Source organism: Fulmarus glacialis, unplaced genomic scaffold (assembly GCF_000690835.1).
Source record: "Fulmarus glacialis isolate BGI_N327 unplaced genomic scaffold, ASM69083v1 scaffold13669, whole genome shotgun sequence".
Taxonomy (NCBI): domain Eukaryota; kingdom Metazoa; phylum Chordata; class Aves; order Procellariiformes; family Procellariidae; genus Fulmarus; species Fulmarus glacialis.
This window is the reverse complement of record NW_009235357.1, coordinates 9,691-29,707: the sequence shown is the minus strand read 5'-3', so window position 1 is coordinate 29,707 and position 20,017 is coordinate 9,691. Positions and strand designations below refer to the sequence as shown.

The following is a 20,017-nucleotide window of genomic DNA, read 5'->3' as shown; positions in this document are numbered from 1 at the left end:
AATCTTCTTTGACACTATGGCAAAGTACTTAAGCTGGACGTAGTACATGTACAAAAATACGCACTGCTACCCAAATCTAATTTTTAAACATACTGAAAGCTTCTTCTGGTATTCAGATATCGTAGTGTTTGTATGACAAACACAGTTTTTAAGCAAAACTCCCTGTTAAAGTGAATGAAATCTATAGGTTCCCCCTGAAAAAAAGAAATTTTGTTCCAGTGTTTTCATGAAGACTCCTCTTAAATCCTTTCTTTTTTTCCTCCTCCCCCCCCCGCCTTTTTCCCCTTCCCCCTCTTCCAGAGAAAATGACCGGGTGGTCATAGTTAACGGGACCCCAATGGAAAATGTTCCACATTCTTTTGCAGTCCAACAGCTTAGGAAAAGTGGAAAAGTAGCCACCATTGTAAGTAAATTACAAATGTATTCACTCTACAGGGGTATGTATGTGAGTAACCAGTCAAGATTTTGGTTTTCTTCTATGAAGTGTACTATAAATGCATAAAGCAAAGCAAGCCTTTGCCCAATAGAATGTGCAAAGTAAATAAAACCAAAGCAAAGACATAGTTTCTACAGGTGAAACAAATGGTGTCACAAAGTTATCTTGTTGAAAAAACGGGAATAAAATGTATGTCCTCAATCTTTAATTTTACTGAATAATGGGTAGTAGTTGGAAAAAACGAAAATTATGTGACGCAAATTATATCCTGCATACACAGACCTTGTCCAAGAATTTGCTGTCCAGATTGGCTTTCATTAGTTGAGAGAGGCATCTACAACTCTCTCTTTTGGGGGCTTGTTGTATTTTTTAGAAGTCATCTAGAAAAAAAAAAAAAGTATTCATTACTCACACTCTTGCAGAGGTAAAAGAATGTGGTTGCTGATCTGATTTTTTTTTTTTCCCCCCCTAAATTCTCCTACTGTTCTTTATCCTCCAATTAGTAAGTATTTCTTCTGCACATCTAAATAATCTAATTTACTGGTTGTTCTATAAATAGAATATTGCTCTTTTTTTTTTTCCTCCCCCACCCCCCCCCCCCCCCCCCATTTGAAGTATGAAAAATATTCATCTGTTGAATTTCACATTCTGACTATTGGAGGGTTGTTTTTTTTTTTTTCGTTTGTTTTGTATTGCACTGAACAGGTAGTGAAAAGGCCAAGGAGAGTGCAGGCTGCGGCATTGAAGAGAAGCCCCTCCCTTGACTATGAGGATAGAGCTTTAGATGTAATGGATGACCATGCAGAATTTGATGGCAAAAGTGCTCGAAGTGGCTATAGCGACAGAAGCTGGCATAGTGGTAATGGAGGGGGCAGCCAAAGCTGGGGAAACAGCCTGGATCAGAGCTATAGAGATGAACAAGACAGAGGGCGTAACCGAAGCAGGGACCGTGATAGGGAATGCAGCTACAGCCGTGATCGAAGTCGTGGTAGGAGCGTTGACAGGAGCTTGGATCGAGACTATAGAAGAGATCGGAGCAGGGGAAGGAGCATTGACAGAGATGGTGGCTATGAACGGGACTACAGAGGAGACTACAGCCCACCCACTTATAGTCACGGATCTCAACCTGATCCTAGATATGGGAGGGAAGTGAGGAGTCGAAGTCGGGACAGGCTTTGTTCCCGAAGTCCTTCGCCTGAAATACATCAACACGAGTACCTAGGACCGCAGGATCAGAACGGACCGATCAGTGTTCTTTTAACAAAAGGCAGACATAATGAAGGTAGGTATAGTAGGGGAGGAGAAGACCTGACTTTTAATACAGCATGTTATTTTTGTGGGGGAGGGAGAGGAGCTGAATATTCTCTGCTTTTACAGGTTAAATGTTGAGTTTTCTAACTGATCTTTTAAGTTGTTCTTTCATTCTTCCTGGCTGGTTTGGGGTGCTTTTTCCCCCAGCACCTTGAACTTTACCTTTGAACAAAGAACTGTTCACCCACATCGTTTCAGTCTTTTCAAGCCGTGTGTCCTTTGGTTTTCCGTTTTCTCTGCGTGTTCTTCTGGTTCTGGTGGGAAACGTGGATCTGGTCGTGATTCAGATTACACTTGGCAGATCTACAAAAGGGCCAGCTACAAAGGGTGAAGAGCAGACTCTGCCTTTAATAGGGCACTTACTTCTTCCCTTCAGTATAATTAAATTAGTTCCAAGGATTGTTTCATTCTGAATACTTCAGAATGGAGTTAAAGAATAGCAACAGCTGAAACAGCCTTTCCTTGCTGAATATTGGTGTGTGTAGATGAAAGCCAAAAGCCTGATCTTTTCGTGTGCTATGAAATAAAGACTCTTGTGCTATAACGCGTATCTGAGATTAGGTTGTGTATTCTTTTCTGTTTGTTTTTTTTTTGGGGGGTGTGGTGGTTGGTTTGTGGGGGTTTTGTGGGTTGTTTTTTTCTAATCTGCCCTGTTGTGATTTGTAAGAATTTTCTGCTCATGTAAGCTTTGTGTGCAGGAGCTAACCTCTTTTTTCATTCTGGCAAGGATCCCTTTCCCTCCTTCCCCTTCTTCCCCTGCATATAATGTTTCCACTTGTCAAGATAATGCAGATAGGTATACAAATAAGGAGAAATTTAAGGTGTCTTTGTTAAGTTTCGTATGTAGCTAATAATTCCGTAGTAATTTCTGCTATCCATATGGATATTCTGCAGACTTGATCTAATGTGATTTTTTTAAAGCAGGTAACTGTTCCTTTCTTTTTCTGTTGTTCTAGGATGTGTGTGTTTTAAGAGTGTTGCCTTTCTTTTTAAGTAGCAAATATACTGATCCAAGTAACTTGGATCAAAGGGAGAAAAGGGAGAGGGAAAGGAAAAAAACCCTTTGCCTGAAACAACTGAGACACTTAGTGGTCTCAGATAGGACAGGGTCGGCATGCAGCAACTGGTAAAAAAACCAGCTCTTCTGTTAGCACTTTTTGACCATTTTCCCTCTCTACGCCGTGCAAAATATGATAGAGAGTCTAGTCCAGCATGTTAATAAGCACCTCCAGAACGAAGGCATTGTTTTGCTGTTGAAAGTGCAGACTAATCATCCATCTGTGATGTGGAGTGCTGTTTGTTCTTACTGTGGCAACAGCACAGAAATAGGAGAGTTAGCCTAGGCTTAAGTGGGTTTACGAGGTCCGCGATTTTTTTCTTTTTCTTTTCTCATGGTGTAGTGGGGTGTGCTGCATGTACACTGTGTAGTTTTAAAAAAATGCATCCTCACTCATCTTCTAAGCTACAGTGGATTATTTCCCTGATTCCAGAATATGGTCTCCGGCTTGGAAGTCAGATCTTCATAAAAGAAATGACCCATACTGGCCTAGCAACCAAAGATGGAAACCTTCATGAAGGGGATATCATTCTCAAGGTCTGTGCTGGTTATACTGCTAGCCGTTTAGCAGGCATTTGTTATAGTGGTTACTCTGGAGTAAGTTATGTTATAGTCAAGTTTAACTTCAGCACAGTATGGGCTTGTTTGTTTACTTGTAGTGTTATTGTTGCCTTTTTGTGTCCAGATCAATGGTACAGTGACAGAGAACATGTCTTTAGCTGATGCCCGAAAATTGATTGAGAAGTCACGGGGGAAGCTTCAGCTGGTTGTCCTCAGGGACAGAAAGCAGACACTGCTCAACATCCCTTCATTGAACGACAGTGACTCAGAAATGGATGGTGAGGTTCAATGTGGATAAAAAGTTCTGGACTCTGTACACGGTCAGAATGGAGCTTATAGTGTTTTGCTGTGGTAGAGTGGTACTAAGTTCTTTAAAAAAAAAAAACAACACACACACACACACACACAAAAACCCAAAACCAAAAAAAACACCCAAACAAACAAAACAAAATAACCAAACACAAACCTAAGTAATAGCCAATTAAGCACCAATCTCAATTCATTTAGGTGAAAGAAGAATTTTGTAGTAATCATGTAATTAGATTTTGGGCAGGGGCAGAGATAGAAGAAGCAATGTTGGTCTGGCGAAATCAGTCTTGCTTCTCAGAACAAGCAATTCAGTTGCTTTAATAGAAGACTTTTAAAAACAAGTGGATTGGACTGGTCTCTCCTTCTGAGGGCATTAACATTCATGACAGCATTCAATGGGAGGGAAAAAATGTCAGGACAAGAAGAAATTAAGTCCCCCTGGACAACTGGTTCCTATTTCCAGTATCTATTCTGTACAAATGATCTCTCACAGTGTATGAGCTGTATCTCTCAACATAATCTTGCTTTGGGTGTTTGAGGGAGCAGGATGTTACATTGTTTAGTGCAAGATATTTACTTCTCTGATGTCAGAATACTGTGTGCAACTTTTGTAGGTTTTACTGTGAAGACTGCCATGTGGTTCAAGTCTGAGGGCTACTCTTACTGAGGACTCTCTTATTGAGGACCTCAAATAAAAGGCTGCTAACACTAGTTAATGAGTCTATGGTATGCTCAAAGTAGTTGTGTGATGTGAGTGTGTTTTCTAAACGTTGTGTGAAACCTTCCTGAAATATTTTAGCTTAAAGGTTCAGCATATCCTATATATGAAAGCTTTCTAAGTAAATGTGGTGATCAGATGTGCAGATAATTTAAACAAATCCTGCATTTCTTGATTTGCTGCTCTCTTTACAGACATTTCTGAAATAGATTCAAACAGATCATTCTCCCCTCAAGATGACAGATTACATCATTCTGATCCAGATTTGCATTCATCCAATGAAAAGCTGAAAGAGAAACCAAAGTAAGAAATGGTCTTTTCTAGTCCATTTTTCTAATGCTTGTCAAAGAAATTCTTAAAATACATGGCATTCTTACCTGATTTCACAACACTTTTTTTTCTTTTTCTTTCTTTTAGTGCAAAAGATGATCCATCCAGTAGGCTGTCCAGGATGGGAGCAATGCCTACACCATTCAAATCAACTGGTGACGTTGCTACTCCTGCTGTTACAGTTGTGGACACAAACAAAGAACTGAAGTACCAAGATGACCTAGCAGGTCAGAGTTTGAAGTTTTTGGTTGCTTTTTTTCCCCTGGCCACAGAATGTCTACTCCCCCAATCATGTTGACGTATCTAGTATACTCTTCATGTCAACCCCATCCTGACACACAGAGAAGAGGTTTGTCTTTGCTTTGTGGTGCAGAGAGACAAGAAACACCTGAGATTATTTGAAGGTAATTGCTTATTAGAATTACCACCTCAAAACCCAAGTACTCTCCTAGAGAATCTACTGTAACCTATTGCCCTAAGCAGCCAAATGAAGCTATTCCTGAAGTCTGATCTGGCTTGCCTGAGAGAGTTGTGTATCCCTCCCTTGACCTTTTTGTTCTTCTTCAAGAATTTAAAAAAAAAAAAGGGAAGTAAATCAATTCTAGTCAAAGAGGTGCTTTACATTTAAATCTGTATTAGTCTTTGACGTGGAGGGGTTTGATTGCTGTCTGATAGCTAAAAATTGCTGCTATTTACAACTTTTTTAATAGCTCAGTAACTTCTGTTGGCTTTTACATATAGTGTCTCAACCAAAAGCAGTTACAAGAACGATTCTTAAACCCAGCCCTGAAGATGAAGCAATCTATGGGTAAGGCGGCACTTCCTGTGTTGTTTTGGACTCAGTGTTCTTCCAGTGACCTGTACCTGGTTCTTGGTTGCATGGGTTTTGGGTTTTTTTACTCATTTGGAGTGATACTCCCTTTATAGCTTAATGCCAAGAAGAGATGACATGGCTTCTAAATGACTGTATTTGAGTTAAACTTAGTTTTAGAAGTATCTGCCTGGAAGGTATAGGCTTGCCTTCTACCTGTATAGAAGGTATAGAACACCCTATGCTTCTAGACTTGCATGGGAATGTACTCAATGGTATATTTTTATATTTTTATTCTGCTCTATTTGGCACTTTGAGATAGTATTTAGAGTACTATGTCCATTTTGGGGCTCCCCAGGACAAGAAAGACATTGACACACTGGAGCAAGTCTAGGGAGTCAGTGGCTGCAGTATATGACATTTGAGAAAAGACCAAGAAAACTGGGTTTGTTAAGCCTGGAGAAGAGAGGACTGAAGGGACGTCTTATTGCTGTCTGCAACAATCTAATTGGTGGGTGTAGTGAAAACAGAGCCATACTCTTCTCAGAGGGGTACAGTAGTGGGATGAAGAGCAAGGAACACAAGCTGGAACATAGGAAATTCTGACTTGATATAAAGAAGAAAACTTTTTATTATGAGGGTGGTTAACCACTGGAACAGCTTTCCCTTGTAGGTTGTGGTATTTCCACAACCAGAGATATTCAAAAACATAACTGGTCAAGGCCCTGAACAGCCAGCTTTGAGCAGAGGGCCATCTAACCTGTGTAATTCTATGGAAATGTATTTTACACCTCTTCTGTCATTTTATATGTACACAAAAGACAACCCTCCCCTTTCCTGCAATATTAAGATACAAAGAGAATGTCCTCTGTTTAATTTGTAAACAAGCTTGTTGAAAGACAAGGCCAGACCTATGTTTCTGTGTAAGCTGGAAACTTGTGTACAGAAATCTGTCTCGTCTCTTCAAATCTAAGCCTGTGCAGTCCGTATTGCAGTTCTAGTCTCTGCTTAGAAATTAACAAAATACTGCTTCCAAGGTTTATTTTTGTGGGGAGTTTTGTGATTATTTTTTTAAGTGGTCATATGGAGCCTGGTACTGTTGATTCTTTAACAATTAAGATACTAAAAGTTGCAAGCTGTATTAATAGGAAATCAACTTACGTGTTTTCTTTTGAGAGTTTCCAAACACAGAAATTGAAGGGAGAGCACTGAGATTGTAAGGAGAAGCCTAAAGATAAGTTTTTGAAGATATTCTGTAGCTTGGAGTATTTTCTCAAATGGATTCTCTTCTCAGATCTTTTCTGGTTTGGGCTCTGCATATGTTATCATTGATGTGCAAATTAATCAAGTGATTATTTTGGTGAAGGGGAATTTATAATACAGGCTTAGGGTATTACTGGAAAAGGTTGACAGATAAGTACTGTCCTCTGTATTGGAAGGTCACTCAGGCATACAGCTTTTCTGAGAGCAAAAAAGCTGAACCTAGTCCAGTAGCCTCTCCCACAGCAATATGAAAGGACTGATTGTTAACATCCCAGTAGAGTATACTTGGAAATACTTCTCATTACAAGAAAACTTGGAAGACTTTTGTCTAACAAACATGTTAAACTGCAAAGGAAATAGGTATAAATTTAATTCATGTGACAGTTCTCAAGCATACAGAGGGAAAAACAATGAGTATGATTACTTACAACTCAGGCTGTTGTCACAAAAAACCTGGCTGGTCATCTGGGAGAGGATCCAATAGGTGGGGGACTATTTTGGTACTTCAAAAACAGGGATTTGTTTTCCTGCTCTGTCAAGTCTGTGTATGCCACTTAGTCACTCTTCCTAGTTCAGTTTCCACTATAAAAAATGCAAATTTCCTGCTTCCTTCCCTCACTGAAGAGTTACCTGGGTAAATATGCCCTATTATTAATATGATTTTGTTGAAAAGGTTGCAATTTTTTTCTCTTGACAACCTGTTACTGTCATATGCCTAACATCTGGCCTTACTTCCTTTTTCTGCCTGTAAATCTTGTAGTCCTAATACAAAAATGGTGAGATTCAAGAAAGGGGACAGCGTGGGTCTACGACTGGCTGGTGGAAATGATGTAGGGATATTTATTGCTGGAATTCAAGAAGGCACCTCAGCTGATCAAGAGGGACTGCAGGAAGGAGATCAGATTCTTAAGGTATGAGTGCAAGTATGTGTCCCTGAAATGCAAATCACTTTTGGTTTTTTTTGTTTCCTTCTTAGTGGAAATATGGAAGAAATTATGGACTTAGGAAGCCATAAGTGCTTTGGAAGTGTGTATGTGTGGTGGAGGGATCTTACTGAAATGAGTTTTTGAAGGAGAATTGTATATCAAGCTTTAGTTTGTTTAAGATTCTGTGGAAGGGGTAGGTAGGGGAATGTCCTGGTTTCGGCTGGGATAGGGTTAAATTTCTTCCTAGTGCTGTGTTTTTTGGATTTAGTATGAGGAGAATGTTGATAACACACTGATGTTTTCAGTTGTTGCTAAGTGCCCTCCTAGTCCAAGGACAGCTCCCATGTCTACTGACTGAGCTAGGTACACAAGATGGGAGGGAACATAATCAGGACAGCCAGCTCAGCTGGCCAATGGAGTATTCCATACCATGTGACGTCATGCTCAGTATATGAATGGTAGGCGTGATCCAGGAAGTACCGATCGCTACTTGGTTATCGGTCAGCGCGGGTGGTGAGCAATTGCATTGTGCATACCTCATTTTGTATATTCTATCATTATTATTATTATTATTTTCCCTTTTCTGTTCTATTAAACTGTCTTTATCTCACCCCACGAGTTTTTCTCCCTCTCCCCCTTCCGATTCTCTCCCCGCCCCACTGGCGGGGGGAGTGAGCGAGCAGCTGCGTGATATTTGGCTGCCTGCCAGGTTAAACCACGACAGGGAAATACTAATCAAGAAAAATGCTCCAAGATGGAAGTATAAATTTTCTGGACAATGCTTCTTCCTAGTCTTGGAGGAGGAAAAAAATGAGGCCAGCATGTTTTTCTTCTTTCATCTTTCTCCAGTTTCCTTGGGTAACAGTGATTTATTTTTCCAGTTTCTGAATTATATCATCTATGCCATTTTGTCCTCTTACATTCTCCTTTTTTTCTGTTTTCCTTCGAATAGGAGGCTAATGTAATTTTTTCTTCTGCCTCTTTTCTCTTTGATTTTCAAGGCCTTTTGGAGCCTGTTAAAGTAGAAGAAACAATCTAGCAGTGGACATGCAGGATGTTGTTATTTCAGAAAGATTACTGTTAATGGCTTGAATAAAATATTCCTTAAGACTTTTTAGATGAAACAGGAATCTTTGGTTATTCCTTTTATTGTTGATTTTTCATGTGTTGATTTTTTTTTTTTTTGGTAAATTTTTTTTTTTGTTACATAGGTAAACACTCAAGACTTCAGAGGCATTGTTCGGGAAGATGCTGTTCTGTATCTCTTAGAAATCCCCAAAGGTGAAACAGTGACAATTTTAGCTCAAAGCAAATATGAAGGTAGGTGCTTTGAATAAGATGTATGTATATCCATGAAGCTTTTAAGCTCTGTTTTGTCAGTGAAACCACAAATAATCTCTCTTGTGCTTATTCTTGGTAGCATTTTAGTTACCCTCCTTTTCAGTAGTTTAGGAGATATCTGTATTCCATACCACGAGGGTCATATAGATGTGCATGTGTGATGTGTTTTTCAGAGTACTTCTCCATCTCTTTCATTATTATCAAATAGCATCTCGTCTTAATCCTGAAGAGTGGCAATGTACTACGTGTTCCTTCTGCTTTTCTGTTTGTAGCAGCTGGCCCAAGATCTGCTGTTAGCATTCATTTTCTGCTGTGCCTTGGCGGTCGTAAGGGATTCAGTCAGACAGCAGCACATGGACATGTTTATTGATGAACAGTTAAAGAGAAAGCAAAGCCTCTTGCTTTCTTGTTGGAGACACAGCCTGCTGTAATATTGAAGTACCATAGCTGCCTTTTACTTTGGGAAGGTGCAAGTAGCTCCTTCCCTCAGAGCTGTAAGGGCTGTACGTGTACAAGTATAGAACACTCTTGATAATGTGTGTGTAGGCCAATGGATGTGAAGGCTGGTTTTTTGCATTTTTTTCAGTAGAGGAGAAGAATTTCAAAACTATTCTGTAGAATAACAGCTTAATCTTTTTTTCAAATGTAAAAAAAAATGACCTAAAGGGGGGTTCCTCTTTTAGTGTACAGAGACATCATGGCCTGTGGCAGAGGAGATTCATTCTTCATCAGGAGCCACTTTGAGTGTGAAAAAGAGTCACCACAGAGCTTAGCATTCACCAGAGGGGAGATCTTTAGAGTAGTTGATACACTGTATGATGGCAAACTTGGAAACTGGCTGGCCGTGAGAATTGGGAATGAACTGGAAAAGGGCCTCATTCCAAATAAGAGCAGGTAAGGTGGCATCCTGTCTTCCTACCCATTGTTAGAAGTAAGATTTTTTTTTTTTTCTAAATGATTTTTGCTTCATATGTCATACCTTTCTTCCTTTTTTTCCCCCCCCCTTACAAGAATGAATAAATTGCTTTGTTTTTACTTTCACAACGATTGTGGCTGTAAAACTAGATTTTAGAACCATGGCATTATGTGAGGAGGGGATGAGAGAGAATGGTATTACCTACATACTAGATCAGGTATTTGCAACGCAGACCTAGAGCTCCTGTCTCAGCAATCAACCAAGCTTTGACCACTAGCTGCTTCTGTTCCTCTTCTACAAAATGGGTGGAGGGTCCTATTTTTGCTTTTTTTGCCTTTTTCCCCCCTCTCCTTCTCCCCGCCCCACCACTGACCCCAACCAAACAAAAAAAAACCACAACAAAAAAACCCTACACCTTAGGAAGCTCATGAATGTGTGTGCAAGAATACTCTGATGATTAATCTTTTAAAATAACTTCAGTGCTTGAATTTCTTTTGTATATCCTTATGGAAAATGTTTCAAGAGTTTATTCCAAGGCTAATGTTTCTTTGTAGCTGTAGTCCTTATTTTTGTGTGAAATACTGAGTGAACCACAGCAATGTTTTTTGCTTAAATATCCTTTCCTAGTGAAAAATCATGTGAGGTAATAATAAGTGTTCAAATGTGCACAATCAGTAAAAGTATTAAAATTCGTCAGCAAAAAAATCAGGGTATTTTTAGACTGTAGCTTTTAAGTTCTTGAGCATGGTTTTGATTTTAAGATGGAGGAAAAAAGCTCACAATTGCATTGTACAGAAGTTCCTGAAATACACTTCTTATGTGACTCCTGCCTCTTTCCTGGTTCATACATTCTGTCCTCTCTGTTAATTGATCTGATCAAACCAGCCTGTGTTTCTATGCTGTAGTGACTTAACTTACAAGGCCTCATGAGAAGAGAACAGTGACAGTAATTTCTTAGGCCTTCAGTTCAGAGTTGCACTCTCACCACCTCTTTGCAGTTGCATTCCTTTATTTGTGCTTGTGTGAGTTACCAGTTTAAGACCTGAGGACTCATTCCTGCCCATCAATCTTGTAGCTGTGGCGAGTCGGAGCATCGTTCTGACACTGTGTTTGCTCCAAGGCAAAAGAACCTGGACTTCTCTATTCTTTCCTCCACTCATGGCTAGCTGTCTGGCAAATTACCTGTTACAAATTCAAAATCCATTGTTCTTCAGTGAAAGAGCCTTTGCCCTCTTTGATTAGTTCTGTACAAATGAACTCTGTGCTTTCTCTGTCAGAGCTGAGCAGATGGCCAGTGTTCAAAATGCCCAAAAAGATGGTTCAAGTGATAGGGCAGATTTCTGGAGAACACGTGGCCAGCGTTCTGGAGTGAAAAAGAATCTGAGGAAGAGTCGTGAAGATCTGACAGCTATTGTATCTGTGAGCACAAAATTCCCAGCTTATGAGCGAGTTCAGTTGCGTGAGGGTAAGTAAGACTGCTGTGAGCCAGCTGCCAATTTATTGCTGGCTGGTTTAGCATCCAAATGTTTGGTCGGCTAAGTAAGTGATTTCGAACAACTTGGGTTCAATGTTAAATTTGAGTAACAGGAAGGGATGGCATTTTTCTCAGAATGCAAATTTCTGGATGCTATTAACTGCTCTAAGAAAAAAGGTTTTTATGTTTTTAAACTGCTGCTGTTCTTTGCCTCCAAGTTACATGTGCCAATTCCAAGGTTTAAAATGAAAAAAGGAAGAGACAAGCAGGGTTTTCTTGTTTCCTAAGCTTCCCCTTGGCTAGCTCTGAAAGTACAATGCATATGCCTGAGATCAATCACAGTCTTTAGCTTGCACATAAATACCACATTAACATTATTTTGAGAGCAAATAAAATCCAAGTATTTTCAACAGATTGTCCAAATGTAGTCAAGGTTGATGTGGTTCATCTCTGTGACTCTAAACTAGCTATATTACTAGTGATGTTGAGCAAGTCAAGATAGTTTTTTGGGTATTCGCACATGACAGTATTGGGGAGCAAAACAAATAGTAAAAAGTATTTTAAAGGAGTTCACAGATGTCAAGATGAAGACTGAGCAATAGAATGGCATTCCCCCATTAACTTATGAGGACTGTGTTTGCACTTGTTTTGACAGAAGCATAACATAATTTTGCATTTCTTTGCTTCTTCGAGCTGCCCTGCAGCTGGTTTAGCATTTGTATCTTTATTCACACAAAACCCACTGGGTAAAGGTTCATCCTATTTTGCTGGATGGAAAGATTACTGAAGATCTGCTGTATGTGTTCAGAATGCAGAATCCTCTCAATACATCTTCACTAGAAGGAATAGGGAAGCTGTTAAATTAAAACAATCTCTTTTGCTTTCTCAGCTGATAACAATAGCTTTCTGTATGAGTTATGCTGTTGCACAAACTTTTGAGAAATACCATTTTTAAAATATATTTTTAATACCTTCAACTTACTCATAACCTTGCATAGTAATTGAGGATCTTGCCTGTGCCACTTCACTTATATATAAAACCAGTCATAGCAGACTTATCTTTTCTCCAAATATTTTTCTTTCAGCTGGTTTTAAGAGACCTGTGGTGATATTTGGCCCTATTGCAGATGTCGCTATGGAGAAGTTGTCAAATGATTTGCCTCATCTGTACCAGACAGCAAGTAAGTTGTCCTCCTAGCTTCCTTATCATCCTTAACTGAGAGAATGGGTAACTTAATAATCCCAGCTGCCCAGCCACTCTAGATAAGCTAAAATGTTGTCTTTGCAGAGACAGAACCCAGAGACGCAGGTTCAGAGAAGTCAACTGGGGTAGTGCGCTTGAACACTGTGAGGCAAATCATTGAACAGGTAGAGTATTTCTCTGTGAAAATTGCTTACACTCAAAGGCACGTTGTTTGATTTGTTTGCTCCTAAAACTTGCAGAGTCCTCACATCTTCACTGCATCTATTTCTGCAATAAGCAGACTTGGCTTAATGATAGAGTTGTTTTTGAAATTGTTCAACAACAATTTTTATAATTTTGATAGCTTCCTCCAAGTGGGAGGGATATTAGAAATTAAATTCTCCTTCCTTAGCCCATTCTAAATATGAATAGAGGGGCATCTGTGTTTTATTATATGCTTTCTGAATTTGCCACGGAGGCTTTACTGTCATGCAGTGCTCTACTTGCTCTTACTGTCGTCAGAAACTTAACATTTTAGATTGCTTCAGAGTTACTACTGTTGAACTGAACAGGAAGTGACTGTGATAGCTAAGTGGCATCTACTGAGACTGCGTTGACTCTTTTTATAATACTGTTTAGAGATCAAGTAAATAGGTGGTAATAAAGAAACCTAAAAGACTTAGGCAAAAAGAATGTGCTCCACAGCTTATTGCCCTGAGACCAATAAAATTGATGCTAGAAGGGTTAGAATGTCACACAGAAGTCTGTTCAGAGCTGAGGTCCCACTGAAGCACACGTTTGAAAATCCCATTCATCTTTGCACTAGAAGCAGCTAAGAAGGAATATATTAAAGGAAAAAAGTGAGATTTGCCTCAGCTAGTAAGTGTAGACAGTATCTCACAGGTAGCACCCAGAATAGTTGTGGTAGTGGAAGCTGTGATAGGGGCAGGTAGAAAGAAAAGCTAGTTAACTTTCACTACCTATTTAAAAAAAAAAAAAAAAAATGGAGTACTTAACATGAGAGTTAGTTAACATAAGAATGTGGACATTCAGGCAAAAGCTGTTCACAAAAGTGGAGCTGAAAGGAAAAGGCTGCCTGCTGTGTCTTCTGAATGTCATATAACTGTGGAAAAAAATCCAACAAGTTGTGGTCTTACTTGGACAAAAATATCCTGGTTTTCCTAGGATGCCATGTTCCAACCACCTCCTCTGTTCCCCACAAGCAGTACATTGACTGGGCTTTCTTGTTAACAGGATAAACATGCTCTGTTGGATGTGACTCCTAAAGCAGTGGACCTGCTAAATTATACCCAGTGGTTTCCAATTGTGCTCTTCTTTAACCCAGACAGTAAGCAGGGTGTGAAAACCATGAGACAAAGGCTATGTTCCACATCTAACAAGAGCTCAAGAAAACTTTATGAGCAAGCAAACAAACTGAAGAAAACTTGTTCCCACCTCTTTACAGGTAAGGAAGAATGTGTGTCTAACCTGCTTACCAAGAGAGTAGTGGATGTGACTGTGTCAGTCTTGAGTCCACTTACTGCTCTGCATATTAACTCATGCAGGCTGGAACTAAAAGGGTGTGAAGGTATGGTCGTGAGCAATCCCTTCTTTGACTTTTTTCAAAGTTCCTTGTTCTCCCAAATTCTAATATAAAAGAAATTGTGAATCGGCATACTGTCATTAAAAGGTAAGTGATGTAATAAACTTGGGGAATGGACGAACAAGGAAATAAAAATACCATGCTTCTGTCGATGATCTAAATGAAATGGCTGCTTAACATTCTCACATAACTAAAATGAAAAGTGTTAAACAGCAAAGACTGGATAAAGGATCACATTGCATTTGCTGTGTATATATACTTTTTCCTTCAATTTTTACAGCCACCATTAATTTGAATTCAGCCAACGATAGCTGGTATGGCAGTCTGAAAGATACAATTCAGCAACAGCAAGGAGAAGCAGTATGGGTATCAGAAGGAAAGGTAAGCAGTCAGTCCATACTGTACTAAGCTATACAGATGTCTCAAGATATCTCTTGCCAGTAAAAATTGTTCGAAATTTTGTTTGCCAATGCTGGATAGGTTAGACAAGTAGTCAGTTCATGTCTTTCTTGGTAACAAAAAATTACTTATTATTGTTCTTTCTGTTATGCTTTGGAGCTTTCATCACTAATGCTGCGGCTAGGGGAGAATGGTGAGGAGGGATAAACTTTTACAGGACTTTGTTTTATGATTCTGCATTAGAGTTTCTTTCAGTTCTGCAAAGTCATTCGTAAGGAGTTGTTTGGCGTGATGTTGAGAACTAACTAGACTCTTAATTCTTACATATTTAGTCTTTGTTCCTTAATTCTTACTGACTTTTCTCTAGATGGACGGCATGGAAGATGATGCAGATGATCGTATGTCTTACCTTACTGCAATGGGTGTTGACTATTTGAGTTGTGACAGTCGGCTGATCAGTGACCTAGAGGATACAGATGGAGAAGGAGGTGCATACACTGACAATGAACTTGATGAACCCTTGGACGAACCAAGGATTTCATCTGTTAGCCGGTCCTCTGAACCTGTGCATCATGAGGAGGTGAGATGGTTGGATTTTCAACAAGACTGTACCTTGGACTTTCTGAAAGCCCTATATGTATGGTTTAAAAATGAGAGTTGTTTAAACTGCAGCTTTTTCTTACCTCTGATAGTGTTTTAGAGCTATATTGTGTAGAGCAAAAATAATAATAGCTCTGCTTTTCTACCTAATTCTATAGATTTCCTGATGATGTCTCATCATCTTGAACTTTGCAATTACATCTGCAGTGATTGTGGTCAGGTTGCTGACAGTCATTTGACTCATGGTTACTGTTCCCAAAATAGTGAACTTCAGAGAGAGAAAAAAAATGATTGCGTTACTGGATACTGCAGTGATTTTATCTCTTTATTTTCTTTCACAGAGTTTAAAAAAATCTAGTCCAGAACCAAGGACTCAGTTGAGAAAAGCTGGTAGCAGGGAGATTCTTAGAGAACCGAGTCCACCTCCAGCATTCAAGCCTGAACCGCCTAAGGTAAACTTGTAAAAACAAATCTGAATACAAAGTTCCTCCTTCTGGAGAACTCTCCAGGGTGGCACATTAGGAAGAGCAATAGGAAGGATCAGAGGCCAGAAGACGTTTTAAGTGTGGAGAGAAGGAATGACTGAAGGTGTTGCAGGATCAAGCAGAGGGAAAACTTAAAAGGATAACAGTTCTCTTCCAGTATGTGTGATCTCTAAATGAATAAGAAAGTAGACTCCTTTTTGTGTCTGCTAACAAATTGAAAGGCACTTTTTTAGCTCAGCAAGAACAAATGTAGGCTAATCATCAGGAAAAGTGTATCTGATGCCATTATTGTGAAGCACAAAACCAGAATCTACCACCTCTGAAATCAGTCTCCATCACTAGAAATTGATGTTACCTGTTTATTCAAACCTTGCTCAGGAATGATGCAGGGAAAAAAAAATTATGATGTTTGGACACCAAATTCTATTTTAGCAATTCCTGATTTCCCCTGACCCCAGAGTCCTTTCTTTATGAGGATGGGTGCCCTCACGTACTTCATGTATTCAAAATATATTCAAGTATGCCTTGACAATGGAGATTGGGCAGAGTAGGACATGCGTAAGGAAAATAAAGATAGACTAGAAAACAGACTTGGGTTCTGTGCACTTCTAAACTCCTGGTAGTGATATTCTACATTAGATAGTACTGACAAATCATTTGGGAGGTCCCCTAACACATGTTGTAGTTCTGGCAATCCTTAACAAATGGGACAAACAAGTCTAAATGTGCTAGTCTTCTGTAGGTTGATGTGTATAGTGTATAAGCGTATGGCCAAAATGCTACAGCAGTTCAAATACATTTCAAGTGTTAACTTCGGATGAAGATTGACACTGTTATATACATAGGTGAAATGATTAACTTCAGATTAAAGCCTTCATTTGAAATGAAAATTATGAAGTTGCTGATGTAAACTTTGTTCGTGTGTTTTATGCTTACAGGGAAAGTTACAACACAAAGAGGATCTGTATGACTTCCCCAAGAACTGTGACTCCAAATCAAGTAACGTTGCTGTCAGCAGTGAGACTTCAACTGTGTCAGCTAAAGCAGCACCACCACCTGTTTCTGTGAAACCTGCCTTTGGGCGTCCCATCCTGAGAAACTCTCAGCCAGCAGTCCCACCTGCAGAGGAGGAGGAGGAGACAAATTTGGAGGAGGAAGAAAGTGAACAAGAAAATACTCCAAAATCTGTATTGAGGAAAGTGAAAATATTTGAGGAGATGGATCATAAGGCGAGGATGCAAAGAATGCAAGAGCTACAAGAGGCCCAGAATGCCAGGGTATGAAGAGATGCATTCTCCCCCTGCTGTGCTTTCCAGCATATAGAACAGACTGCATCCTGAAAATGAAAATCATGCCCTTGCATTCTGTTGCTTCTGGAGAGAGAAGTTTGGGAAACCACACATATAGACATACCATTGTGTGGATTTGGATGTAAAAAGAGGACATATTTTAAGGCTTCCTATTGTAACTACAGAAAGCTGACTTTAATCCTGATGCTTTTGGCAATCCATTGTTTTCACGTGCACTTTGAATTACTACTCTAGCAAAAGATTATATAATTGTAGGAATATGAATAAGATCAGTTATCAATTTGTGCTTCAGTTGTTTCAGATGTAGCTGTGACCTGCTAGATCTACAGTCTAGGATCCCTAATGGATAGACTTAAAAAGAACACTTATTTTCTCCTACTTTCTTTTAAAGCTTGAAATAGCCCAGAAGCACCCGGATATTTATGCTGTCCCTGTCAAAACACAGAAGTCAGAACAGAACTGGCCCCAGCCTATGAGGTAAGGTGTATCCAGTTTAAAGCATTCTTTCTTGATTGTTTACTTCACCAGCAGGAGGAAAACTGATCTTGCCAGTTTTTATTCATACAAATAATCCTGCCTTGGTATATCGCTTTGTTGCTGTGCCTCTTGTTTGCTTCAAAGATTACTGTAAAGGTGGGGCAAAATTTCAGTGAACTCTTCTTGGTTTTCAGGGTATTTTTTTCTTCTAGTTCATTCGTAGTATTTGAGTTACCTAGGAAGAAGCACTATATTCTTTTGCTGAAATATTTGCAGAGCCAGTTTTTTGCCCCAATCAGTATTACTCAGAAGCTTTTCTGCATTCGTGTCCTCTGATGTCCATTCTTCCTGTGATAGGTACTTGATGACTGTTAGTCTATCCTAACAAACAATGGCTGTTTGGCTGTTTTAATTACTTAATAACACTTAATTACTTAAATGCTTATTCAGTTCCAGATGTATTGTATGGGTAGGGAAACTGAGGATGAAACTTGCCTGAGGTCACCCATCAAGTCTCATTAAAGTAGTAGTCTTTCATTAAAATTCAGTGTGTTCTGGACTGGTTGACCTTTGTGTCATCTTACCCTACACACTGCATATTTCTATGACTTGAGCAGTCACCTATGCAAGAGCTAACTGATGGATTTTGTTTTCCGCTCTGCAGGACTTCAATTTTTTCTTGCCTCTTAGTAATAGACAATAGAAATGGGACTTCTTTTTTTTTTTCCCTAGTGAATCAATTCCTTTGATGTCACAGTATATAATATAAAATGCAAAAATGGAAAACATGAAGTGATTATTTTCAGGCTTTCTTGGTGGGCTCAGAAAAGCATACTTTTTTGTATAGCCTTGAAGCTTTTTAGAAGTAGTGAAAAGTAATCTTTAACCACATATGCAGAGTGTTTGCTTACATGCTGTCGTGAATGAGTGGTTTAGAGGCCGCTTAAAGAATCACCATCAGAGGTACTAGCAGAAAATGATTTTAATAGAAATTTATAAAGGCGTGACTTAACAGAGTTCAATGGCAAGGTTCACTCTATTCCTTGCTACACGGATGAAGTACAGATCATAAGATTTTAGCAACACTTAATCATTAACTAATTTAACATTTACAAAGTAAGTTAGTAGAGTCTACTACAATCACGACAGTGACTTAATTACAGATTATGCTTATTATCAATTCACACAGACAGAAATATATATATATTAATGTACAAAAGTACAATCCCCTCAAGTTCAGTGAAGAAATATCCACATAAAATGTCCCAGCATTTCTCAACGAGCGAGGGTTGAGCCTCGAGAAGTGAAGAGTTTGTCATCCAAGGGGATCTGGGCTCAGTCTTCCAAATACTGCAGACTCGAGAGGTCGTGAGCTGTGAGAGGTGTCCCACTCAGAGGGAGATGCTGGGCACAGCCCACTGCAGTCCAGGAGAGCTCGAAGAGTCTCACTTAGGACCACCATTTATAGGTTTGCAAGATGATTGGCTTTGGTCATCCATAAATTTCCATTCTGGCCACAGTCCCAGGTGATAATTACTAAAAAATTCTCAAGATTTCAGCGTTGTTCCACTTGAGCTATGACTCAGATAAGATGACACCTGGGCCAGGCAGTAGGAGTACGTTCCCAGCCTCAGCTACGCAGAGTTCCTGATATGGTCAAGGAGCGCTCAGCTGCCAGACTCAGTACACCAAGGCCGAGGTTTCATGGGAATTTCTGAAATCAACAAACGGCCCAGAAGAGGGGTGGGGTGAATGCACCACCACACACGCAGAAATCAGTGTTGTTGCCGTTTTACAGGAATGTTAATGATTGGCCTAGAGAGAGTGTTTAAGCACTGGGGCAAAATGGAAGGACGATAACATCTTGTTTTTGTAGAATGTGGGATTGCAAAAATCATGGCTTTTGAAACTGAGGAAATGCCCTTCTTTGGCAGATTTTATTTCTATACATCTGCTTAGTGTCACATTAAATGGGTGGCACCACAGTGTATAAAAAGCAAATGTGTGAGTTATTTCTGACCGCTTTTAAGGATAAGAGCCCTACTGAGACCCTTGAGTCAGGAGAGAAGGCTGTCAATTGAAGAAATGTCACATAAGAAGTCTTCAGACTTTGAGACGGGAAACTGGGGATGCAAAAGAACAAGCAGGCTTTCATAGAAAGAATCTGGTGCAAAAATAATTGAGGAAAATGTCGTTTGGGGTAGTAGCAATGGCTGAAAACCTCTCTGCTCAGGGAATAAAGTGCGTAAAGCTCTTGGTATGTGTGTGTGTGCGCACGGGGGTGTTTAATGATTTTAAATTTGGCATTCTTCCAAGTAGGTTAAGGAGATCAAATCTGAATATCAGGCTCCAGCTTGGTGGAAATAAGATGCCTCTCCAGATAGGCTTACCATGGCCATGCAATTGTTTATGGGCTAGAAGGGGTTTCATTTGCTCCATATGCCTTTCGACATTGTACATGGCCATAAAGCCAATACTAAGTATAATTATTTTTCAGCTTTTCGGAA

General features: G+C 39.5%; 1 protein-coding gene across 3 annotated transcripts in view; it reads left to right on the top strand.

The window, feature by feature from the left end:
• TJP2 (tight junction protein 2) overlaps positions 1–20,017 on the top strand; it is a 28,451-nt gene that overhangs the window by 8,233 nt on the left and 201 nt on the right. Inside the window, exons 3-21 of one of the 3 annotated variants that reach the window (XM_009586008.1) lie at positions 301–403; positions 1,142–1,718; positions 3,238–3,341; positions 3,490–3,643; positions 4,587–4,695; positions 4,810–4,949; positions 5,464–5,530; positions 7,557–7,707; positions 8,934–9,042; positions 9,747–9,957; positions 11,257–11,444; positions 12,539–12,634; positions 12,742–12,821; positions 13,891–14,101; positions 14,520–14,620; positions 15,006–15,218; positions 15,580–15,690; positions 16,662–17,000; positions 17,425–17,510. In XM_009586008.1, the coding sequence (XP_009584303.1) occupies positions 301–403; positions 1,142–1,718; positions 3,238–3,341; positions 3,490–3,643; positions 4,587–4,695; positions 4,810–4,949; positions 5,464–5,530; positions 7,557–7,707; positions 8,934–9,042; positions 9,747–9,957; positions 11,257–11,444; positions 12,539–12,634; positions 12,742–12,821; positions 13,891–14,101; positions 14,520–14,620; positions 15,006–15,218; positions 15,580–15,690; positions 16,662–17,000; positions 17,425–17,510 (3,150 nt within the window). The remainder of the gene's footprint in view (positions 1–300; positions 404–1,141; positions 1,719–3,237; positions 3,342–3,489; positions 3,644–4,586; positions 4,696–4,809; positions 4,950–5,463; positions 5,531–7,556; positions 7,708–8,933; positions 9,043–9,746; positions 9,958–11,256; positions 11,445–12,538; positions 12,635–12,741; positions 12,822–13,890; positions 14,102–14,519; positions 14,621–15,005; positions 15,219–15,579; positions 15,691–16,661; positions 17,001–17,424; positions 17,511–20,017) is intronic. The other 2 variants (XM_009586009.1, XM_009586010.1) reach the window with 2 other exon arrangements.